Raw genomic sequence first — 26083 nt, 5'->3', positions numbered from 1 at the left:
AAGGTCCTTTTGGTTTACAGTTCTGGAGTTCCAGTTCAAGACCAAACTGACCCACTGCTCTGGTCCTCTATTGGGAGTGCTGAATGGCAGTGGCAGGAAGCAGTGGTGGAAAAAACTTCCCCCTCTTCATAAGCCAGAAAACAAGGAAGGAGAAGAGGAGGCCGGGCCCAGAGGGCTTCGAGGGCTTCCCCCCACCAGGCTCTCACCAAAAGCCTCCTAATTGCACTTAGCCTGGGGATGAAGCCTTCAGCACGGCAGTCCTTCGGGACACTGAGAAAACTACACAAGAGAAAGAAATATTCAGAAATACTTTACAACTCTGTTGTAGGTTGTGGATTAATGATATATACATGAAACAGTGAGCACATTTTCATAGTGAGGTAATTTTTAACTTCAGGCAAATCCAGAAAAATATACCATCTAGCTCATATGTGAGTAAACCTTAGATTGTCATAATAATGTAAACAGTTATAGTTTGTTTAAACAAAAATAATACCTTTTGGGGAGGTTGAGGGAGAGATGGAGAGGCTATGGGTGTGGGGCATGTGGAGAAGGGGGGAAACATGCTAAGTCCCTCTTTATTAAGAAGTAAACAGGTTAGGGGCTGGGGATTTAGCTCAGCGGCATAAGCACCTGCCTTGCAAGCAGGCGGTCGTGAGTTCGATACCTGGTACCGATAAAAAGTTAAAAAAAAAAAAAAAGAAGTATACCAGTCTTAAAATGACAAATTAAGAAATCACTATGTAAGTACATTTTTAAGAACATTGTGCCACATTTTTAAAATGATGACGCTAAGGACTCAGACACAGGGACAGATACAGCACTGGGGAGCAGCTGAGGTCTGGGTTTTGTTAGAGTCAGCAATGCTTCATAGTGTTATTTGACTCAAAACTAAGCACATGTCTTGCTTTGAGTAATGTTTATAGCTTAGCAACATTGTGGACAGTTATTTCTGTGTCTTTTTAATAGCACAAAAACAGGAGGAAACTTTGCTGAACTCGCACATTGCTCATGTTACAAGGGACTTTTCAAGATTTGTTGATCACAAGGTAACTAGCAGACAGTTCATTAGACTCCTGGCACGTACAGTCCTGCTTATACAGCACCAGTGAAGTATTAAAATTACTTGTCCAATGCCAGTGTTTGTAAGTTTTGGTCACCATATACATATGTGGGGTGTGAATGAGGTAGATCTCTGGAAAGACTCCCATGTGGTGGTGCGAAATTACTAAGCGAATCTCCCTTTCCTTATTCATGAAGTGATGACCAGAGTGCGCTTTTTAAGGTTGAGCATGCACATGTGGGAGTGGAAATGACAAATGGAAACGGGCAATAAGTTGTTGGTTACATTTTAAAATACATAACATGTAGATAGTCATGAGGTGTGTATGTGGAGCTGATTAATTTAAAATGGCAATATCCCATCCTGTAGGGTACATTGATATTACAAAGTAATTTTTACTGTGAAATATGAAGAAAATTATAAGTAAGTATAGTATATATATATGGTCCTGTACCTTAATTAGATGCTGCTGGTGCTGATTATACAAGGAAGAAAAGCCATGTGGTTTATCACAGTACAATATCCACAACCTGAATACAGAATTCAGTAGAGAAAACAGTAAAGGATATTTTTAAATCCATAAAATGCTCTTCTTTTTCTCTTTAAACAAATTTTAAATTTCCTTAATATAAGCCTCAACAATTTCCTCCCACAGTTTTCACAGGCAGTGTTCATAGATCAAAGTGTATTCAATTTTGTGAAATTATCTGTATCTGGAACACTTAACTGGGATCTGCAGGCCCTTCCTAGAGGACGTGAATTCATTGTCATGAATTAGTTTAGAGGTTTGGAAGTTTTTCTAAGGAAGGATGTCCATAGTCTCAGCCAGATGATTCTAGAAGTTAACTTGGAGCCCTCCTCTGAATATGGCTAAGCAGTCTAATACTCTGCTGTTCTGCTCTTTGAACTCCATAACATAACTGTGGTTTTTATGTTTGAGCAGGAGAAATTAAAGGAACAATTAAAACAAGTACGAGATCTAGAAAGCCAGAAAATCAAAGAACATTTTGAAATTCTAAAGAACTTAGAAAATGAAATCTACTTACATGACCAAAAAGTAGACCTTTTGCTTCTGGAAAATAAAAGAATAAAAGAAGTAAGTTCTTTTACCAGGGATAAAACTCACAACCTTGCACTTAATAGCCAAATGCTTGAGCCACTGAGCTAAATCTCCAGCCCTAAGAGAAGTTCAAGAGTTCCTCTTTTTTGCAAAATGATCTTTGTTGATTAGATCAGTAATAGTTACAAGAAAAGATGAAAGCAGACATTCATAGTATCCATTCTTTATACTCTTGTCAGTAACCCCCTTTCCTCATCTTAATCTCATAGATGAGTTTTTCCTGGTCTTGTTTTTTGTTTTGAAATAGTCTTGCTATGTAGTTTATACTGGCCTTGGACTCACTTTGTAACCCAGACTGGCCTTGAATTTACAGTGATCCTCCTGCTCAGCCTCCTGAGAGCTGGGCCTGCAGGCATATGCCCACCATGCCTGGCTCACTGGTTTTGAATATATGTATAGAATACATTTAAACCCAGACTACTACCACCATAATCCAACTCAATGAAATCCTGGTTTGAGTAGGCACTTCCTTAGAGTCTCTAGACCCAGTGTGTCACCTCTGAAGTCTCACCTGACAGCATCACTTCTTTATGATGTCTGATGCACACACAAATGCTATCAGGAACATTTTTGTAGTGGACACGGCATAGTCAGGCAGAACATCTTTTAAACTTTTTATTACGCCCCATTACATTCAAAGCATCATGTTTATTTGGATGCCAAAATGCTTACCAGGAAGCAGGTCCTCCACTATCTTCCCCATGCAAATGTGAGAAGGATATTCATCACTGTTCCTCCTGCAGTAGCTGCACTGCTGACACAGAAAAGGAATTAATACACATTGCTGAAGGGCTTCATGGATATTTAGTCTACAGTAATTAAACTACTAATAGCAATCACATGACTTTCATTTCCAGTACATTTCATACTTAAAGAACAAAACAGAGGAATACAGAAAAGGACAAGACTTCCTCACGTACAGCTTCAAGGACCTGTCCTGGGAACTGATAGCCCAACACAGTAAGTAATGTATCCTGGATCCTCTTGATACATACATTTTTGATTCATTTACACTATATTTGTGTACACTAAAGTGTGCTTATTTTAAGTTCAAGAAATTTTGACCAATGTGCACACCACTATGACCACCACCACGGTAGCGAGACATCCATTTTTATCGTTGCAAAATTTCTCATGTGTCCTTGACAGTTATTGTCCACCCAACTTCCATTTTCTAGAAAGTACAGATCTGCTTTCTAACATTAGTAATTAATTAGTTTGCTTCTTATTGTAACTACACAGTAGTATTCCCTCGTGTGAATATATATTTTGTTTTTCCATTCAGCAACCGAAAGACATTTGCATTACTTCAGTTGTTCCAGCTCCCCTTTTTGAAAAGGTTATACTTTCATCACTAATAATTTAGTGACTTTATAAAGTCAGTTTTATGAGTCTATGCCTTTATTCTAAAAATCTAACTTTATACTAAGTACCACACTGTTCAGATTACTATAGCTTCATATACAATCTAGACAGCAGATCATGTACGTTCTTACCTTTATGCTCTTCTTTTAAAATTATCATGGCTACTTTAAGTTCCTCCATGTAAATTTTAGAATCAACTTACTGATCTACACAGACACACACACACACACCCTTCCCAGATTTTAAACGGGTTTCTGTTCAATGTGTAAATCAATTTTAGGGGAACTGACATCTTAACAAAATTGTCTTCCAATCCAAAAGCACAGTGTGCATCTCAATGTGATGGATCTTAATTTTTCTCTGCAGGATTTCACAGTTTATGCTCCCCTCCGCAGCACATATATTAAGATTTCAACAGCTTTTGGGTCAGTGTCAGCTGCCCATGGGAGTAAGAATCCATCAGATTCAGAAGTTGTTATTCTTGTGGTTGTTGTGATTACAGTGAAAGATACAGACTAAAACCTGCAAAGGGAAAAAGTCTGTAGGCAAAGTGTGGAGGGAAACAGGTGTTTGCTACCATGTCCTCTCCAAGTTTCCCAGAGGCACTTCATCTCCCTAGTGACAATATGTGACCACACATGCAACAGATCGTCCACTGGGGAAGTTTTCTGGGCTTGGGTGTCCAGGGTATCCACATAGTAAGTCCTGCAAGTATACAGTGTCCATGTGGTGGCTCCATGGTCCAGACTTTTGAGAGGTCCCTGGGGTTCCTAGACATGTGGACCAACTGAGTGAGCTTCAGCTGTTAAACCAATGTCCCACTAATGTAAGTCAATTTGTTCAGGAGCCTTCGCTGTTTGTATCCACTGCTGAATTTGGTTTGCTAATCTTTATGTACTTTTGCATCTGTGAAGACCACCATGCTCGTCCTGTGCTGTGTTGTGGAATGGTGAGTGGTGCTGGCTGAAAGTCCAGGTGGCCTGCCATTCTACAAGTGGAAATTTTTAGATAAAAATAATTTTTTAAAAGAAAATGTAAATACTTTGTTTTATAAGTGTTCAACTTGTTTTGGTAACCACTGTATTTTAAAATCCATTTCAGCACAATATATATACTTGTGGGCAGACTTTAAGGCCATAGTTAAGGTGAGTTTCTATGTATGTTTGTGTTGCCTCTATAAATATCACATTGACAAAAATCGTGTGTGTGTGTGCACACGTGTGTGCACACGCACACAAGCGCATGCACAGAGTTCTGAACTGCAGGGGAATAAAGGGTTAGTGTGGCCATCACAAGCTAAGATGTGGGCAATTATCTCAAATGTCACTATAAAATCTTAATCCTTTAGGAAACTGTCTTCCTATTCTACTAGTCAGTTAAACTGGGGAAGACTTTTTCTTTCTTTTTTCTCTTTAATCCTTCCTTTTCTTTTCCTTCCTTCCTTCCTTTCTTCCTTCCTTCCTTCCTTCCTTCTTTTCCTAGCTCACATTGGAAACATTTTGTTTTAGGGCAGGGTTCGCTATAGAACATCTCTGCCTCTCCACACTTTAGTCAGGTAGGCTGGGATTTGAACCCAAGATCACCTAAATACTAAAAGATTACATAAGTATGCAAAGGTTACATAAAATTCATGTTTAACCTTTAGAACATTGGGTAAGGAAAGTGTTACTACATGCTTTTTTGAGAAGAAGCTACAGAGGCTCAGAGTTTAACCAACTTGCTCAAAATCAAATAATGAATTTGGGGATTTAAACTGAGATCCTATCTGATTACAAAGTTCCTTCTCTGAAGCATTACTTCCTCTGCAGTTCTATACTGCTCTCAAGGTGAACTGGCTCTTTATGGCACTGCTACCTCTACTGTGCCTAGTTACAAATCCAAGCTCAGTGGTCATTCAATTAAATCAATTCATTTGGCAATCCATTTTTCTAGGGTCTTATGGAATTTTTTCAAATGACTATACATAAACTTTTTGCACAGCTAAACCCAATTTTGCACATATAGTTTTGTTTTAGCACAACCCAGTTAAAAAGGATGCTTTTGTTACAATTTATACTCACATACCATATACATGCCATTTCTTTTAAGAATTTGGTGCAGAATGGTAAAAACACCTTGCATGAAATAAAAAATCTAATAGACAAACTGCGCACAAGGGATGAAAAAATTGAGTGCATCAGTATTTGGTTATGCGGGAATCTTGAGGACCTGCACAGTCTTTCACAACAGGAATCACCAACAGATCTCCGTAAGTAACATGATAGCGTTTGGTAACATTACACCTTCCTGCTATTCTGCTGCAGCTGGTGATATCCAAAGAAGGAAAAAAAATCCCAAGTAACTCATCCCCAATAATGTCACAAACATTCAACTAAATATTGATACTCACTAGTGGGGTCAATATGGTAGTACAGAAAGTATCTGCCAATTCTCCTTCCCACCTAATTAATTTTTCTAGGTAAGTAAATCTTAGCTTTGTATGATTATTAAAAATCTCTTTAAGAACATTTTTTTAGGGCCAGGCATGGTGGCACACAGCTGTAATCCCAATACTTGGAGGCTGAAGCATGAGGATCACTACAAGTTTCTGATGAGCCTGTGTTACACAGTAAGACCCTGTCTCAAAAAAAAATTTTTTTTCAGGGAAGTTTTTTTCTAACCCTCCTCATATCCCTGTCTTCTTAAATAGAGCAAATTTGTTACCGATAATGTTACTCCTTCCTAAACTGAAGTTAGCATTAAAAACAGCAACTGGAGCTTTTGAGATGTGGACACATCTAACGTGCTGCCATGAGCAAGTGCACCGACTTCTCCAGAAGCATGTCAGTTTAACTGCTGCAGTAAAATGTAATATTGCACCCGACCCTAGTTTCTCTGACCCTTTATAGAAAAGGTGTGCCAACCTCTGAATTAGTGTCTAACAGATTTGTGCTGTGGTCACATGGAGAGGCAAGCTCTACTGTGATCTGGTAAACCCTAAGGACTGGACATGCTGAACCCCAGTGGAGAAGACAGGCTGACTTCATTCGAGGTCACATAAGGATGAACACACACTGTGCACACAATGATCAATCCAGGAAAACAAAATGCTCACTGAAAATGAAAATACTATCTTATGAAAAAATACACAATATATGCTTCCTGAAAATATTTTCAGTCAATTGATAATTGATTGGCAGAGCTCCACGTTGGTAACTGGGCACACAAGTACTTGAAGCACATTGTGTTTTAGGTTCTACCTTGCATTAAGACCTGACTGTACTCAACCAGCATTGACTGAGTGCCTAGTCTGTGGTGAGAACCATGTCAGACACCTAAGTTGCTATGACGAGAGATAGTTCTGCCCAAATGGAACCCACAGTCCATATACGGGTTGCCAAACCTGTCCTGTAAAGTGCTAGATAATAAGTATTTTTGGCTTTGCCAGCCATATGGTCTCTCTAGCAACTACTAAACTCTGCCACGGTAGCAGAACTATCCATAGGCTGTAACTTGTTCCTACTACAGTGGGAGAATTAGCATTATACAACTGTACATAAAATTCTAAGTGTATTGGATATGGGACCTGAGAAGCATGAAAAAACAACCTGGTTAAGGAATCAGGGGAGTGATCTCTGAAGAACTGAAAATGGAAATGGAGCCAAGAGCAGCGTGAAATTCCTGGTTTCCTGTAGCTCCACGCTGCTGCTGCTGGGCACTGCTGTATGTAGGCTACGGAGCAAGGTGGACTTAATCCCAGTGTCATCTCCATGTCCTACCCTCCCGTTGTAAAATGCCAGTGAGTGAGACAGTTACAAAACATCAGACCCAAATTCTGTATTCACTGGAGCCCTGAAATCCACTACTGTCCTGGGAAGTAGGAGTAAAGTTTTGGGTCTGGAACCACTCAACCATCTGAGCCACCTGCAGTCTAGTTTTTGAAATTTCCCCGATTCACTTCCCGCACAGAAGGGTTTCTCCTGGAGAAGCTTTTTTTTTTTTTTTTTTTTCCTAACTCCACACACCTCTCCTGTCTTGTTTGGACAAATAAAGTCACTCTATCCTTGTAAATACAGCTCTCCTTGGATCACACAACCAGTCCATTAACACACTGAGGACTCCTCAGCCTGGTTGAGCTTACAGTACAGAGACCTACCCTGCACCTTACCAAACACAACCTGTGAGCCACACAACTGAAGAGGTTACACGATAGTGGGTGTGGGAGCGCAAAGCAGGAAGTCCACTCAGTGTGGGAATACAGAGGTCTCCTGCAGAAGAGGGGCACGGACATGAGCGTCTAGTGCCTGCAAACTTAACAAAGCTGAGCTAGGGTGAGGTTGTTTTATACATTTTTAATGACCACGTTTTACCAAAGTATTTAGTAACATTAGTGACCCCAGTGGCTAAGAATTATGCTTGTTTTTATAAAAAGTCCAATAAAATCGCAAATATTAAGTATACTTGAAATTACTTCACTTGAGGACCTCCATTTGAATACATATTTTTCTGCTAGAATATGAGAAAATGCTTTCAAATATATGGAACTAGAATATATAGTCCTGATAATCAGATTCATGGCATCTCCCATACTTGACAAACTATACAGATTTTGTAGGCAACTCAGAATTTTAATGGATGCCAGGAGCCACCAAACATATGCCAGATACAAACAGAATTTAAATTGTTTTTTTTTATTCCTACAGGAAAGAAAAAAATCAAGCATACCAAAAAGAGTCCATTTCTTACAAATAAAAATGAACTTGTAAAGAACAAAATAACTCAAAGATACAATTGCTATGAATTCAAAAAGCATAAACAAAATTCATAAAAACGTGAGTACACTTATTTTTGTATTTTGAAATCTTTAACAAGTAAGCTTTAAATCTGCCCAGCCTTATCAAATCACAAAAAAAGGAGCAGTCTTCTAAACAATGGGTAAACAGGGTCAGGCTAGGGTAAGTAAGTGAGCAATAGTTTATTTTACATACATGGCTGTGAGTAGGAGTCCCTTGAAGTGTTTGGAGTATAAACATCCGAGCATATATATCAAAACTGTTCGCAGGAAAACTGTTCGTATACTCTGTTTCATTGACTCTATGAAGCCATAAGCCATATGATGCATCCTAGTTCAGAAATGTCAATGTAAAAGTGTCATAGGATTAATGACATACAGCATGCATTTTTCCCCAAAAATAGGTGTAAGGGAATAAAAACATGTGTGAATATGTATTTCTTATTTGAGAAAAAATACTAATTTTAATACTTAACATTTTTTAATTACTTCCACAATTTAATATGGTAAAAACCAATTAAATGTCAGAATGTTTATGGTTTTTGTAGTTATGTTCTGTTGTTTTCTTTACAGGAACAATAATCGGAACATGTCTTCCACCAAATTACAAACAGAAAATCTATAAAGTATGCTTTATTTTTGCAATGTTATAAAAATACTATATTGGTGAAAATAAATAGCAAAAACATACTTATTCCAATGTGTGTTAACAGACTCCACAGGTATATCTATACATGAAGGTGAAAAACAAATTGCATCACATCAAACTCAGAGACGCCACCATAGAGACCTCAGACTATGTGGATAAGTCTTCCTTAACACAACAAAAGCACTCATCACTAGGCATACAAAAACATGACAGGCTTCGAAGAGCTGAAAAATCCTCAAAGGGCTCAGAGTGTAACTAACAGAATATTGTGATACTGTTTATTTCAAAAGCCTAACCATTGGTCTGCTGATCACAAATCAAAATACAAACATTAAGCTATACTGATAATTTGTTGCTGTGTATGACAGATGAGTCCTAACATTTTTTAAAAATTTCTTTACTTTTTTATTACAAACATTTCTTAGAATTTTTGCCATTTCATATTCAATGTCCATTGGCTCCTTCTGAGAGTATCCGTGAAGGTTCAGTGAATTTTGCAGTAAATAAGTAAAAAAGGGCTGGCGTAGGCACCAAAGCCAAGAGGGGCAGATCTTGCTCAAGTTTATCCACCCTGGAAATAGAGATAATTCCGTAGGCATGAAGTAACCAGTGGCTGAGCAGAACAATAAGTCTTTTCTTCCGGACCAGGAGATCATAGCAGTTCTGTGTAGTTTTATAAAAGAAAGAAAAGAGAAATACAGATTAGCTGGCTGAATCTGCTAGATAATTTATTTCCACAGTCATCTTATAGCTGATGGCTTTTTAGAGTTAATGAAACAGAGTATAAAATATTTGAGTTAAAAAAGGACTTAAGGATTACTCAGTCTAACCACCACACTTTACAGATGAGGGAAGTAAGGCTTCCTAACTGTCATAAAAGCACTTGACAGCAGCACCATGACAAGACGCCTGTCCCTCAAGTCCTGGTTCATAGCACCATGTGAACTAGAAGAGGAATTCCACACTGCGGGCTTCCTCCCGCCCTGAACCCGTGTAGCTGTGAACATCAGGCAGGACTGAGGAGGTTCACACCCAACCTCTTAACCCCTACCATTCCAAGCCTGCCGCCTGAAACATTAGAAGAAAGCTGCAAGAGCCATGTGGATACTCTGGTTTTCTTTTCATTTTTCATATACACTCTATAATATGCAGAAATTAAAAGGACCAGTTAATATCAAAGTAACATCTAAACGTGCCAATAAACATGGATGGAATATGCAATAGGTAAGTCAGCAAGTTTCTTATGTCATGACATGGTCCATGAGCTCGCCTACAACTAGACTTTTTTCCCTGATTCAGATGCTGATTTCTGATTCATGTGCAGAGGGCGAACTGAAGGACGGTGAACGTTTTACAGAAGACAGTTCACAGGTGCAAAGAACCAAGTCTCAAGCTAATTTAGAAACATACAAATCTTAATTATGGATAACAAAAATTCAAAACCCTCATTTTACTCAAATATCCAAATCTTTCCTTGTAGTTGATAAAAGTGTCAAAACTAGCTTCTGATTTTCTTTAATAAAACATATTGCAATGCTATTTAAGGGTTACTAAAAAGAAATGAGGATGATCTATAAGTGGAAACAATTAAATAGCATAAAAATATTCTGGTTTTTCCACTTTATTCTATCTAAAAGTCACTAGGATTTCTAGGTGTTCCCCTCCCCCCACTCACTTTCTCACTAATATATTGGTGAGATATCAACAGTAACCATTCCAAAATAGTTAAGTTACTGACTGTGTTGACCTTTATAAAAAGTTAACAATTATGAGAAAGCACTATCTAACTGTAGTGAGCAATTTCAAGACAGAGATCAAAGGCATTAGATTAACAAAGTATGGAAGAGCCTAAGGTCTATGATTTTTATTCATCAAGGTTTAGCCTCAAATTTGAATTGTCAAATATATTAATGTATTTAACAGCTATCAATTAAATGACATTAAAACAATTAGAAATAGGTATACTATTATTTTAAAAAACAACTTCAGAAAACTGCATGTGAACAAATATTTGCTAAAATATCCATTTTGATTAAAAGCTTAATGAATACATTTTCCCTGTAGAGTCCAATATTCTACTTTCCCATTTATTGTTAGTACTTTCTATTTATAATAGTTTAGTTCCTTAAATGGAATATTTAAAAATATAGACACGATGACATGTTTATTTTACCTCACTCACCTACAAATAAATCATAAAACATTTTTGACAAAAGATACTATGACAATAAACACATATATAAAATGTGAAACAACAAAAAACAGAGTTCCTAAACAGATGTCAGCCCCCACTGGCCTCCTAAAAAGTTAGGAGGCACAGGAAGGGTATCTCAAAAGAGAAACAGAATCAGAATGAATGTGGCTATTATTATTAGTGTGTTTTCCTAGTTACTCAAATATTAGCAACATTTGAGGGCAAAAGTAAATATAATCAAGATAAAACAGATGGATATGGAATGAATGCATAATTATTAATGGTTTGGCATGGCTACTATAAAGTTTACAATTAGTTATATATATAGTAAAGCATTTTAAAACTTCTCTCAAAATAGTGTTAATCAGTTTCAATATTTCAACAACTCTATGTTTGCTATGTGGGTAAATTATATGAAATAATCTTTCTTTACCATGCTGGAAAGGAGAGCTTATCTACTTTTTCACTAACATCTCAAGGAAACATCCACTGCAATATACACAATTTTCTATACATTTATATAACAAGCTCAAAGCTACCAAATGACATTAGTCAGCCAAGGATTACTGAAATGATCAGTTATACCTTATCTTATCATTTGTACTACTTAACTGTCAAATTTATTTTTAAAAAAACTTTAACAAAGGAAAAGACTTCCTACCTCTATTTCAGAAGCTGACATGTATACAGCCAGAGTGACCAAGGATAACACTAATATAATATATGGGAAGGCATAATCTGAAAGACAAATACTGTTATTATGATGGAAATTAAACAAATTTTCTGAATAAGCCATCAAATAAATTCAAATAGTATAATTCTCCCTATGGCTCAATCCTTTTTCAACCAGTTCCATGAGACATTTTCTGGAAAGGGACAGAGTAGATATTTTTCACGTTGCAGGCTGTTTTATTCACCAGCTATACAGTTTTACTGTGAAAGCAGCAATCGAAAATATGTAAGTAGAGGGGAATGTCACTGTTCTAATAAAACTTTATAAACAGAAAATTTGAATTTCATATAATTTTAACATATTAGTGAATAAAAGTCTTTTTTTCTTTTTTCCAACTACTTAAAAAACGTAAAATTCATGCTTGGTCCAGCTCTAAAGACTCTTGCCTAAGGCATCATTTGGACAAAAAGAATTAACTTCTGTGCATCCAGAATGATATAATATCACTGAATGAAACTTGGAAGAATTAAGAAAATAATTACTCAAAGAATTTTTTTTTTTTTTTGTACCGGGAATCAAACTCAAAACCACACACTTGCAGCAGGTGCTTACGCCACTGAGCTAAATCCCCAGCCCATAATTTTGTATTTTATAGTCCAGGATGGGAACCCTGGTTGACATTATCCCTACTATCAAAATTCTAGAAATTTCTACTCCAAATACAGTAGGTATATTAAGGAAACAATTTTCCTACAAAGTAATACCATTGTCTTCAAATATTTTAAATTTATGGCACATGGAAACAGATAAATTCAGAAAATATTTTGAATTATACTTATATAACTGTTTTAAAACAATGCTAGTTTATGAAACTATTAATCATTCAACACTGCAAATCTTATGTAGAACTTCAAATGTTACATCAGGATATAGCACCCAGCAATCCTGAATTATCAATAAAAGCTAATTTCAATTTACTAATGAATAACTTCTTTGACATTTAGAAGTTTTTATTTCATATTCAGTAATTGGATCCCCAGCCATTTAAAAAGTTACTCATTTAAAAAAAATTATATGTATACACACACACACACACACACACACACACACACACACACATATATACATATAACCATATGGTTCTGGAGCCAGGGATTTAGCTCAGCAGCATAAGTGCTTGCCTAGCAAGCACAAAGTTCCTGTGTTCATTCCCCAGGACTTGGGGGAGAGGAGGAGAAGAAATCTAAGAAATTACTATTTAACAGTAAATAGTATATCAAGACTAATTTCCATCTATCACCAGCAAAAAAGTTTTTACTTTTTGTTTTCTAAGGTTTTAAAAATCTTCCAATTTGGTTATGAGCTTAAAATACAAGGTACTCTCTCAGCAAATCAGTTTCGATTAGCCCCACAATTTTTTAAGAATTTCTATTCCGGGGCTGGGGATTTAGCTCAGAGGCATAAGCACTTGCCTTGCAAGCAGGCAGTCATGAATTCGATCCCCAGTACCGATAAAAAATTAAAAAAAAAAAGAATTTCTATTTCATTCTATTTCTGTAAGACCAGTATGCTTTAGCAAAATATATACCATGGCTTATTTTCAAGGATTAAAGAAACATTTTAAAGAAAAATTTGCCAAATGAAGTTCAGACAAAATACTGCATGTAATAACAAAAAATTAATTGATTTCATTTATCAAACTCACATAAAAGGCCTCCACCAACTGCCTGAAGCACAGTTAATATTGGGAAGAAATAAAGCGCAGCATAAATACTTTTAAATCGGTCAGACTTCCCTAATCCACACGCGATCTTCTTCACAAGAAGGGGACGGAGCAGCATCATCAACACCAAGCAGAATGCATAATAAATAAACACAATGGTGTACCTATAAACAAGAATGTGCAACACTTTAAACCATACATGTAAAAGCTTTTTATCATTGATATTTTTAAATCAAAAACCTCAGAAAACGCTTCTGAAGTGTCTTGGGTCTGTTCAATAATGTTCACTTTACAGGAAGGTTGGCCAAGCAGACCCTCACTGCTAGCAAATGCACACTAGTTGCCTTTTCTGGCAATCCCGTAATTACACAGCACAAAACCTGAAAGTTTCTATGCCCTTTGACCTATCAGTTTCTGTTTGTAGAAATTTACCACAGGGAAATAATAAGGGATACAAAAAAACTTTATGTATAAAGATTTTTTATTGAATACTTAAGGAAAACTTAGGAAAAGAATAAATACTCCACAACAGGAAACGAGCTAATTTCAGGGTACATACATTCATGACAGACCAATTGGCTGCCACTGAAAGCAGGCACGCGGCGCAGTGCACACGTGCATAAACATCACAGGGTCCTTACTAACAGGAAACTTTATGTGTCAACTAAAGAACACTTAAAATTCAATGGCAACAAAATAGATACAAATATTTTAATATTATGTAGATACCTGAATTTTACATATTTCCATAGGAAAAAAATTAATGATGAGGAAAATTAAAGCAAATCAAGGAAGCTCTTAAATACATGCTTCTATCACCCCACTGTCTACTCATTAAGGGTTATTTTCTTTACTAGATTGCCCTAAAGTAACTTCAAATTAAATTTAATAGAAAAACAACAGCACAAGGGCTGGGGATTTAGCTCAGCAGCATAAGCGCCTGCCTTGCAAGCAGGCAGTCATGAGTTCAATCCATGGTACTGATTTAAAAAAAAAAAAAAAAAAAAAAAAAAACAGCACAAGAGAAAGCAGGAGGACAGAGCTTCAAATGTCACTGAGAGGGCTGTATAGTATATAGTTAGCTTGATTAGCATACAGCAAGTGTGGGGTCTCTTAAGTAATTGAATTCCCTTGACTTTCTTAACAGACACAGCTGTTTTGTTTGGATTCTTCATTCCATGATTTATAATGCTATTCATTTGTGTGTACTTAGAATTAACAGAACTATACAATTTTAACTGACTTATGCATCATCACCACTATAGTTTTAAAAGCCAACAGCACAGCCAGGGATATAACTTAGCAGCATAAGCACCTGCCTGGCAAGCTCAAGGTCCTGAGTTTGACTCCTTGTAGCAAAAAAAAAAAAAGTCAACAGCGCTTAAAATTACAAGTGGCTAGGACAAGTTAAATTCTGTAAGGCCTCAAGACAGAATATGACAAGAGGTTACTCAAACCTGCAGATTCTATTTCTCTGAATTAATAAATCACCAGGTAACACCGTAGGTCTTTTATTAGTCTTTCACTTATAAAGTATAGTTTTGTTTATATTCATAAAATAAATAATTTGAAGAATTTAAAGGTTGCATGCATGGAAGCATTTTAATATTTCTATAACTGGATCTTTTTTTGAGAATCACCTTTTTACATAAATGTATGATATGTTTTGGATACTAAGAATTTGATGAAAGAGGACTAATTTCATTAAGCAAAGTGTAGAAACTTGCTACAACTATGGGCACAAACTAATACACTTTTTTATTCTACCTTGCCCAAGAAAAAGATATCAAAATAAGTATCAACAATTTACAGAAATTCTAAAAACAGGTAGTGTGGCATAATACATAGAATCTTAAGAATTTGGTATTTTTAAAAGATTCTAATGAAATTTATTTTTTTTGAAAAAACACAAAAATGATAAACTCAAGCACTACAATGATACCAGATACTCTAAGTGTTCCTGTATGTAAGGAACTATGATGGTGTCTACTATGTGTATTCATTTAATCCTCACAGCACTTTATAAGGTAACATTATACTCATTTTCTGGTGGGAAAACTGAGGTTGCAAGAGGCTGTTAATATTAATGTAACAGCTGGCACACTCACAATTTACACTCAAGCTGCTCTATTCTCCAAAGCTCACATTCTTTCACATGAGGTCCAAACTCTGTGTCAGTATTACATCTCTGTTGCATATCAAGGTCTTTCTTTATAAAAGCCTCTAAGAGGGAAGGGGGAAAGGAAAGAAGGGAAAAGGAAAAAAACAAGAAAAGGAAAATATGGAAACAGAACTTTTGTGAGTAGAGAAGAAGGGCCAAAGGGAGAGTAAGGGAATGGGGAAAAATAAACCAAGTTATAACAGACTCTAAGAGAGTCCAATGAAAGATACAAAGCTTATTTAGAAAAGTTAATATGCTTCAATATCAACACAAACCTTTCCTGTTCTACTAAGATATTCTCGAATTCCTTCCTACTATGTGTGCCTTAAGAAAACACTTTCTGGTGTCTCCACCATTGCCTAGAAGCTACTTACAATGCTCAATCGGTGGAAATGCATGAGATACACGATATATAAGAACCCTCAACTTTTAAAGATGCTCCTGGCTAAAGAGATACTTACAGCGGGTAGACAGCTTCATGGGTACAGTGCACTGTGGTGATGTAATCTGGACTTGGGTTGTAAAGCATGGTATACCAGTCTGAGAGCATCAACACTCGACAGGATCGGATGTAGAGAACGCCAACAGGGTCACTCACAAGCAAGGTGATGACAGCTGCTACACTGCACTCAAACAATGCAGTGATGTGCTGGAAGAGTGCACTGGAACTGGGAAACAGAAGCAGAGGCAAGATTACCAAGAAGAATCAGTATTTGAATGGCTCCACTTAAATGTGTCCATGTTTTGAAGTATGAACTCTAAATAGAATCTTTAATTGAAAAATCCTGAAACACTACCAGGCATGATGGTGCATGCCTGTAATCACAGCACTTTGGGGGCTGAAGCAGGAGGATCACTGTGAGTTCCAGGCCAACCTACATTTTGAGACCCTGTCTCAAAAAAAAATCTTTAAACATCAGAAAAGTGAAAAATATATGAAAATAACAAGAATATTGGGGGCTTATTCTCTAAAAATGGATAAATCATTCTACAGATCATTGTGCTGTTATTAATGGTGTCAAAAAGAGCAGAAATCAGAAATCTACCTTAGTACATTATCAAATTGTTCAAATTTTCTTAGTTATCATTTTAAATTATCTCATAAAAGTACCTAAAAAGGACTCAAGAAAAGATGGCGGATAGGTAACAGCAGCTACAGAGGCTCTCTGAGATAGCCAGCTTAGATTCCAGGAATGGTGTGGTGTAGGGAGTCCTAAGCAGAAGGAGATATACCCTGCTGACCCAGGAACAAACTAAGCTGAGACAGACCAATTGGAAATGCAATCCTGGTGCTACAATTGGAACAGCTAAAAAGCTCGTGGCTTGAGTACCCTGCTACTGCTGCGCCTAAATTGGCACAAACAGGATACCCTGCTAGTTTCAACTCACCGGAGAAGTGAATGCTCTTAGAGCGGGAATCGGCAAACCGAACTGAGAGCAGAGCAGGCGGGGAGCCCTGCATTAACCTGTGGTGAGTGAGAGGAACAGGGACCCTTCCATAGATAAAGAGGCTCTAACAGAGGATATTCTGGGACCGTGCAGACTGGCCAGAACAGGGTGCTGCAGTGACTTCAGTCACATATTCCCGTCTCAAGCAGGATTGGTGGAGAGTGCTTGACCTGGGTGATGCCATGGTCTGAGGTCCAATAGGCTAGCCCAAACCAGGTCCCTGTGCCTGGCAGTGCACCCTCACAGTGAAGCCTTCAGTAGGTTGACCTGGAGGAGCAGGCCCAGCATAGGCTGCCCGGGTCTGTACCTCCTAGTACGCTGCAGTGGGCAGGACCATCTAGTTGGCACGCTTCAGACAAACTGAAACCGACAAAGAAAGAAACTGGGCCTCCTATATACGCTTGTATGGAAGGAACAAAAAATAAGAGGAGGCAACAAGAAAGGGTCCTCAGTCCCCAATCCTAAGAACACTGGTCCAGGAAAGGTAAATGCAAAGGAGAATGAGGACAGAAAACATGCAATATCAGGTATGGCACCAATAGACATAAAGTGCTATCTTTGGGACCTCATAGACGAGTTCAAAAGTGAAGTATTTAACCAGGTAAAGCAAGATATAAGTACAACAGTTAAAGAAATGCTAGGTACCTCCCAAGAAAAAACAGATGGTAGAATGGAAGAACAAAAAAAGGGAGAGAATGGTTTGATGGAGAAAATAGAGAAAACATAGAATACATGAAGCAGGTTCAAAGTGATTACCAGGAAACTAAAAACACTATTGAAAGCTGGCATAACAGCTTGAAAAAAACTAAGGATAGATTATCTGAACTGGAGGACAGATTTGTAATGTGGGAACACAAAAGGAAAAACTTCTTAAAAATAATAAGGAAACAAGCAGTAACAATACAAAGGCTAGAAGATGATAAGAGGATCTATAACTTAAGAATAAAGAATGTAAATGAAGAAGCAGGGGTACAAATAAAGGAACTACAAAGGCTATTCACAGAAATAATCAAGGAAAACTTTCCAAACATAGGAAAGGGTAAAGATGCTCAGATGTATGAGGCATACAGGACCCCAGCCACCTACAATCCAAACAGAACTACATCCAGGCATATAATAATCAAAATTCCAGAAATCCAATATAAGAACAGAATACTAAAAGCTGTCAGAGACAAGAAACAGATCACTTACAAGGGAACACCCATCAGAATTACAGCAGACTTCTCGGCATAAACCATCAAATCTTGAAGAACGCGGGGCAAAATAATTCAAGCTTTGAAAGACAATAACCTCCAGCCAAGATTGATATATCCTGCACAACTGCCCCTAGAAATTAATGGAGAAACAAGGTGCTCCCAAGATAAAGAGGAACTGGGGGAATTCGCAACCACCAATCCAACTCTACAGAGAATACTGCAGGACATTCTAAAAGAGAAAAGTACCAGGATTCCAGAAAGAATGGCAGAGAGGCCACAATGAATGGAGCAGAAAGCAAAATGAAGAAGACAAACAGACAACTAATGAGAGAAAAAGATCTCAACAGAAATGAGGCAAAGAAGGTTGGATATAATTTTTTTTTTTTTTTGTCTTTTTCCTTTTTATCTGTACTGGGGATCGAACTCACGACTGCCTGCTTGCAAGGCAGGCACTTATGCTGCTAAGCTAAATCCCTAGCCCCAAGTTGAATATAATTTCTAATATAGATGGCCCTAGATACACTAACTTAAGGGAAAAAAGAATTGCGGGCAGAGTGGATCAAGAGGTAGGGTCCACCAAGAGGCGCTTTATAGGAAATATAATTAGCCTGAAGAAGGTTATATGGACCAAAATCAAACATGAGAAAATGGAACTCGATGTGATAGGGAACTAGAAAGTTAATAGGGGTAACTAGACCAGTATTTATAGATAGGTTGAACAAACAGGCTTTAATAAATGAAGAAATATAACTAGAAATCCAGCCTAGGAGTGAGAAAGTTCAGAAACACTTAGGTAAATAGCAGACTGTCCTCCCAATACAAAACCATGAATGTTGGGGAGACCCAAAAATACATAGTTCATTCTGGAAGTAAAGGGGAGGAATAGTCTTCAACAACAACAACAACAAAAAAAAAAACAGCAGAAGTTATAGCCAATAGTGTATCAGGAATTAAAACCCCTATTACTCGCACCACTCTGCTTGGTTGGAACTTGTTCCAACCTAGTTTGTATACAAGCACTGGATTCTGAGGGCACAGACAGCTGTCCTGAAGATATCAGGACATAGCACAGTAGTCATCTTTAATTTCCTATTAACTCAATCAGGATCCCTGTAAGACTTATACTGTTGTATCATGACTGATCTTAGTTAAATCTGACTTGTTTGATTGTTGCTTATTATTGAAAGATTTCATTCAAAACTGTCAGGTTGCTGGTATCAAGTTAAGGAGTATAGACAACTATACTGAAAATGACAATGATTCACCATGATATCCATTCTGATTTGATTACTATCTGTTTTTGTAGTTCTACGCTATCTACAAATTTGTATTTCTGTTAATCCTGTTATGTACTGATATGTTCAATTATGCTTTATCTGATGATATAGCCAATTCTGTTGATGATAACAAGAAACAGCACAGTGACCATGGTAGAACTCCTTATACAGCAGATTTATATTTCTTTTTAGTTCTATGTGTCTATTGGAAAAAGTTTAGTTCTGTCCTGCTTTGTTCTGTTTCTCCCTCTAATATACAAAGGATAGAAATACATGTTAACACTCATGCTTACGTAAAACCTATAAACAGTTTATGAGATAGATTGATCTTTGACACATGATGAAATGAAGAAATACTTTGAAGGAAAGAAAGGGGCACTGTAGTACCCAGTGCTGATTCCGGAGTGTTATGATGTGAAATCCAGCAATATTATTAATCTTTATTCAGAAGGATTTTAATCTAGTCTAAGTTTTGTTAAGTCTCAACATAAATGAAGATGTGGATAAATGTGTACATGTCTAAAAGTATAGGATTGATAGCCATATTACTTAGTTTTTGTTGGATAGTTGAACAGAAAGAACTGTTTGCAGTCTCCCTGGTTGAATTCCCATTTATATGTTCTACTTTTGTATCTTGAACAACTGTTTGTGGGGGGACCATATGTATACATCAACTAGTGATTTATTACTGTCTATTTCTTTTCTTTGAAAGTATGTACTATTTCTGCCCATTTTCTATTGTTTTGCCTTTCTTTACATAAAAAAGTACATAAAATATGCAAAAAAGATAGCACGCATATTATTTAAAATAATATAGTAAATATTATACACTCCATATAACCCAGTAGCTAGAACACTGTAAATAACTCGTACTTACCGAGTTCCTCCCCACCCACATCCTTAGAGGTAACACTGGGTACATTATGGTACCTTGGGGACTGGGCATCAAACTTAAGACTTCACACTTTCCAGGCAGGTACTTGCACCACTAACCCAGCCCAATTTTACTACATTTTTTAATCACTTTTTTGAAACAGTTTTTATCCCAATTGTAATCTTTGAAACCTGTTTAACGTTGCTCTATTTTTTACTACTACTCTAAGTCATTTCAGTTTTTTTCCACTCAAACACATGGCATTAGGGCCAAGGTTCCATCAAGCACTGCTGTGAGACTCCAGTGTGACAACACTGCAATTCTACTTTGTCATTTTAACATGCTGGAAATGTCTTCCTCTCGGTTTGTGGATTGTTTTCACCTTTTTGTAATGTCTTTTTATGAGCATGTTCTAAATTTTAATACAGTTGGTTTTTTAAAAATTTCCACCTTACAATTTAAAAGTTTGGTTTTAAAAGTTCATTTGCATGCCAAGAAAAGAAAGTCTCATCCTACATTTTCTCCTAAATGTTTTAAGTTTACTTAGAACACTTATGCAAATATGACAGTCAATACTGACCACAAACTTGCATGGATTGAGGAAAGCACAGATTAGTGAAGTACATTTCTGGGTGTGTCTGAGGGTACATGGGAGTGATCCTGGGGGCCACACCTGTCCCCTACCCCTTCTCCTCTAACTCTAGCACCATCTTTCCCTGTCCTTCCTTGGTGCCAAAAAGTGAGCATTTTTCTCCGTGTTGTTACTTTGGCCTGGTATTTCTAATTGCACTGAAACCTCTGAAATCAGGAGGCAAAACAAACTGCTCCTGCTTTAGGCTGCAGGCACTCAGGACTGTGTCTCAGCACCAGAGTGATAACTAATAGAGTTCAGTGTAGCATCAAACTGCAGACTGTCATCTGGATATACAGTGCAATTGCCACAGCAGCATTTTACTAAGCAGGCAATCTTTCCTCACAACCAATTTGCCACGCTGCTTCTGCAGTACAAAGTTTCATACATAACTGGTTTGTTTGCAGCTTCTCTATTTTGTTCCTAGGGTACAAGACAACAGAATAATAATACTGTTACCTCCTCAATGATCTTGTTATTCTTGGCCTTTGCTCCTCCATATAAATTTAAAATTAGTTTGTCACATACAATATAAATCCTAAGAATAGGAAGGTAGCAGTATTTTTATATTATAATATGGAAGACAGGTGCGGATTTAGCTCAGTGCTGTATGCACCTGCCTGGCAAGTACAAAGTCGTGAGTTTGATCCCTGGTACCAAAAAAAAAGAAAGAAAGAAAACAAAAAGAAAGATAACAGATTTATTATTTTACAATACAGGAAGACAACAGATTTTTTATGTTTGTCTTAGAGCCAGCCTCTTTAATAAGTCTCATTATTTTCAATGCTGAGTTTATAGATGCTTTTGATTCTTCCACTTGAGTAGTCTTCTGTGGTCCATTGCTACCTAGCAAACTACCCCAAAACTTAGGGATCCAAAACACCACCCACTGGTTATTTCCACTTTTTGTGATTTGAATGGGCGGGATGAGGTAACTGTGTGTCGTGTGATGCTGATTTAGGGTGTGCACCGAGGTTCACCCATACTGCAGTGGGCAATCAGCTGACTCATGGGGCTGCCGTCACCATGGGCTGTCAGCAGCCAGCCACCTGCAGCTGAAGTCTGGAGCTCTGGGTTCCTTGCCACCTCGCTGCCAGGCTTCTAGTATTCTCACTGTAACTATAATTGTATCAATATGAACTTTTTATTCTGTGTAGGATATGTTTCACTTCTCAGATCTGTGAACCCATTTTTCTTTTTTTTTTTTTTTTTTTTTTGTCTTTTTCATTTTTATCGGTACCGGGGATCGAACTCACGACCGCCTGCTAGCAAGGCAGGTACTTATGCCGCTGAGCTAAATCCCCAGCCCCCTTTTTTCATTATTTTTACAATATCTAATGCTAAGCAAGGCATAGTGCTTGCCTGTAGTCCCAGCAGTCTGGGAGACTGAGCCAGGAGGGTCAGAAGTCCAAACCCAGTTTGGGCAACTAAGCAAGGCCCTATCCCACAGTAAAAACTGAAGGGGAAAGAAATGTGGTTCTCCCTTATTGTTTCTGTATTGTTTTTTAAGGATTCTGATTAGATAGTATGTGCCAAGTTTTAACAAAACATTTCTCTTGCACATGAGAATGTGAAGCTTTAGAAAACCCTATAGCTCTTCCTCTGACAAAGGGTAAAAGTTAACTGTATCGCTCAGTGACACTGCTTATGATACATCAATCCCTGACTGCTAAGTTATATATAGTGAACTGGGGAGAATTGTAAGTTAACTATAAATATGTAATGAAGTCACTGAAGTTCATTATCCTCATTATCCTCATAACCATTCCAGGAATCTGAATATTTCTTGTAGGACCCTGGAACCTGTCCTTAAAGAGTTGTTATAAAAGACAGATCAGCCCCTGTCAGACTTCAAGCCTAGAAAATTCCTACAACCATTCAAAGTGGATTTCACTTCCTTTACCTTAGCCAAACTGCTTCAAAAGCATTTGCTAGCCAGATAGCAGTGTGCACCCATATTCCTAGCACTTGGGAGGCTGAGGCAGGAGAATTACAAGTTTCGGGCCAGCCTGAGCTACACAGTGAATTCAAGGTCAGCTTAGACTATATAGCAAGACACTGTCTCATAAAACAAAGCTACTACTGACAAAAAGAGTCGGTCGTACTGCACTGGTAAGACATGATGCAATTCTTTTTGGTAGTAGGGGATTGAAACCGGGGCCTTCACACTGAACGAGATCCCAGTCCTGTTTTTGTTCCATAATTTGCTAATCCTATCAGTGGAAGAGTGATTGCTTAGTATACACAAGATCCTGGGTTTGATCCCCAGCACCAAAATAAGTAAGGGGTAATTACTCCAACATCAGGCCATCCACATCCATTCACAGAATGTACTAACCTCTTTTTCCCCGAGTACCATTCAATGAAGAACCAATGTAAAACAAGAGGTAGCATCGCCATGAAGCCAAGGTACAGCCAGTCATAGAGCTCTGGAGACTCTGTGCAAGGCTGACAGTACTTCTGTGCATTTGTTCTTTGCCCTCGTGGGCAAACCTACAGTATAGAAAGATGCTTTTTTTGCACACACATCTTAGAATATTCACATTCTTAAATAAATTCTATAATGCATTTAAATTTATACATGTAGTTTTTAGAAATTAAAGCATAAGTAAAATATGAATCTACATTGTATGGGTTATGCCTCTAAAATGCTCATAAAGGATTCTTTTATTTCATTACTAAAATAGCTAATGTAAAAAAAACTAGTTGGTAACATCATATAATATAAAAATAACTACAGAGAAATGTTTTGGCATTATAACTCTACAAGTCACTGCACTAAGTCATTAAAAAGTAATTAGAAATAGCTAAAATTATAAAATGTTCTTAACTTTGTCAAGAAAGATGTGATATATTTTTCAATACTCTAATAAAGATTTTATTAATGCTTCTCTAATAAAGTTTAAGAAAAAGATTCTACATGTGAAAATACCTCAAAAGCAAATAGATCTTACAAATGATCTATACAAACATCAGACTTACCCCACACTCTCCATATATTTCAGTTGAGTCATTTTTAAATAACAGGGTCTTCCCACAATAAAGTCCAAGGCATGCTGGTTGAATATCGACAGCTTTTTAAAAACAAACGCCAGTACAGTAACATCTTTTGTGATTATAAAAAAATAATACAATAACAGCTGAAGCACTTGCCAGACATATCTCAATAGTTTCAGTCTTTAAAATGACAGGTATTAGACAAAACTCTTAAGGCATTTTTGGGGGAGAGCTGGTACTGGGAATTGAACTCAGGACCTTGTGCTTGCCAGGCAGGCACTTATGCCACTGAGCTATATCCCCAGCCCATCTTCATGCATTTTTAGCTTTCTTTAAATTGCTACACTGAAACCTTGTTAATACTGTGTCTTGTGATTAATGCCCCCAATCAACAAGGCTCATTTGATTACCAGAACTCAGAGCCTAACCCAGCATGTCACCAAGAGACCGCGAATACATTCCTTTTAATTGGAACAGACTTTTGAATTTCTTTGACTATAAAATGCAAAAACGATTTTTTTAAAAAAACTAAGGCAATGACTATCAGCATTTTTTGTTTTGCCCTTTAGGCACATTAGGCACGCATACTTATTACCACCTTCGGTCATAACAGAACACATGTTAATCACGCTAATGCAGAAAGGACATAATTTTAGAATAAAGGCCAGGTCTTTAGAGTAAATAAAGTCACTTCTCTAAAAGGCTTCCTATATCATCCTCAATTTTATCATTTGAGGACAGGTGAAAATTTCATTAAGAGTGTTATTGGGCCACTGAGCAATATTAGAGAACCAATGCCTTTTAGAATCAATCCCCTGATCTCAAAATTCAGGGAAAATTAAAAGCAAACAAAGGACAGCAATAACAAAAACCCAGCTCTCCTTGAAGAAATAAAGGCTCAACCTTGTCAATGCGGAGAAATTAGTGGAAGAGTTGTTTTCATCAGTGACAGCTGATTTCACTCATTCATTTATTCATTCAGTATGTATCAGGCGTCACATTCCACTATACAAAGGCCATTAAAGGTCCACAGGAACAGTTCTGACCGTCTAAAAACCTACACGCGAGTAAATCCAAAACTGTGGTCTAAATGTGAATTAACGGGGAAAATTACGCATTTTTGGCTACACTTTAACAATCGTTTCCCAATTTCTTCATGAACACAGTAAAGACTCCCAGGTTCACAAGGCCCTTTCTTCTTTCCTAAGCACATGAAAATTAACTGTTTCAGATTTTTTGAGAAGGCAGAAGGTAAAGAACTGGAAGCCTCTGCAAAAGCAGCAAATCTGGTCATTTGAAAGTAAATACAGTTTCTCGACATCCCAGACCCAAAAGTCAGTATGATACACCTAAAAGTCCTCAGGTTGCTATATACCACCGAGCCTCGGCCCTGGTGGGACCCCCTGTCTTCCCCTGCAGGCCCCGCCGTCTCCCGCTCGCACGCCCCATTCCCGAGCCCAGGAACAGGAACGTCTCTTCTCCGCGTTCCACACAGGGCCGCGGGCAGACCCATCGGGCTCGGCCTCGCAGCCTACAGCCCGCACCCGGCTGGAGCCAGGGCCGCCCCAGCCTGGAGGGTCAGAGCCCGGACTAGGGCGGGCCTGAGCTCCACTAGAGGCTGCCGAATCCTCCCGGACCGCGGCAACCACTCACCCATCAGCCGAGACCTAGCCTCCCTGCCGCAGCTCTAGGATCTGCCAACACCACGGCAACGCCCCGACATCCGGGCTACACCTCCGTGCCTCCGCCTCCCGGTAACCCAGCGACTGCTCTGAAGCCCCGCCTTGCTCCCCCGAGTCTAGGCGTCAAGCCCCGCCCCACTTCCTAGTCTAGGGTCCCAGACCCGCCCTGCTTCCGGATGTAGCTACGAAGCCCCGCCCACTTCTGGTTTCCACTCCGAGGCTCCGCCTCGTTCCCTGGTTTAGTCCCCGAAGCCCCAC

At 37.9% G+C, this 26083-nt stretch overlaps 2 protein-coding genes across 6 annotated transcripts in view; one reads left to right on the top strand and one right to left on the bottom strand.

The window, feature by feature from the left end:
* The window catches only part of Ccdc175 (coiled-coil domain containing 175), a 58363-nt gene extending 49354 nt beyond the window's left edge, over positions 1-9009 (top strand). The window contains exons 15-20 of the mRNA XM_003472482.4: positions 970-1049; positions 2007-2159; positions 3041-3143; positions 4650-4693; positions 5637-5796; positions 8231-9009. Of these exons, the coding sequence (XP_003472530.3) occupies positions 970-1049; positions 2007-2159; positions 3041-3143; positions 4650-4693; positions 5637-5796; positions 8231-8355 (665 nt within the window). The 3' untranslated portion in view covers positions 8356-9009. The remainder of the gene's footprint in view (positions 1-969; positions 1050-2006; positions 2160-3040; positions 3144-4649; positions 4694-5636; positions 5797-8230) is intronic.
* On the bottom strand, positions 8203-25944 carry Jkamp (JNK1/MAPK8 associated membrane protein). Of its 5 annotated transcripts, XM_063241229.1 has the most exons (8): positions 25797-25891; positions 25047-25200; positions 24129-24220; positions 23485-23639; positions 16181-16387; positions 13541-13722; positions 11824-11900; positions 8203-9631 (listed from the first exon to the last, which is right to left on the bottom strand). In XM_063241229.1, the coding sequence occupies exons 4-8, from the start codon at positions 23544-23546 to the stop codon at positions 9413-9415; spliced, it is 747 nt and encodes a 248-aa protein (XP_063097299.1). In that variant the 5' UTR covers positions 23547-23639; positions 24129-24220; positions 25047-25200; positions 25797-25891; the 3' UTR covers positions 8203-9412. The 5 variants fall into 5 exon arrangements, with proteins under 5 accessions (XP_063097299.1, XP_003472531.2, XP_063097297.1 ...); XM_003472483.5 differs by lacking the exon at positions 25047-25200 and having other exon boundaries at positions 25797-25944; XM_063241227.1 differs by lacking the exon at positions 25047-25200 and having other exon boundaries at positions 24129-24252; positions 25797-25929.
* Between the last annotated feature and the right edge of the window lie 139 nt (positions 25945-26083).

The sequence above is a fragment of the Cavia porcellus genome, unplaced genomic scaffold, assembly GCF_034190915.1.
Source record: "Cavia porcellus strain 051 isolate PalLab524CR breed Dunkin Hartley unplaced genomic scaffold, mCavPor4.1 scaffold_31, whole genome shotgun sequence".
NCBI lineage: Eukaryota > Metazoa > Chordata > Mammalia > Rodentia > Caviidae > Cavia > Cavia porcellus.
The sequence above is the reverse complement of the archived record's forward strand: the minus strand, read 5'-3'. Positions and strand labels throughout refer to the sequence as shown.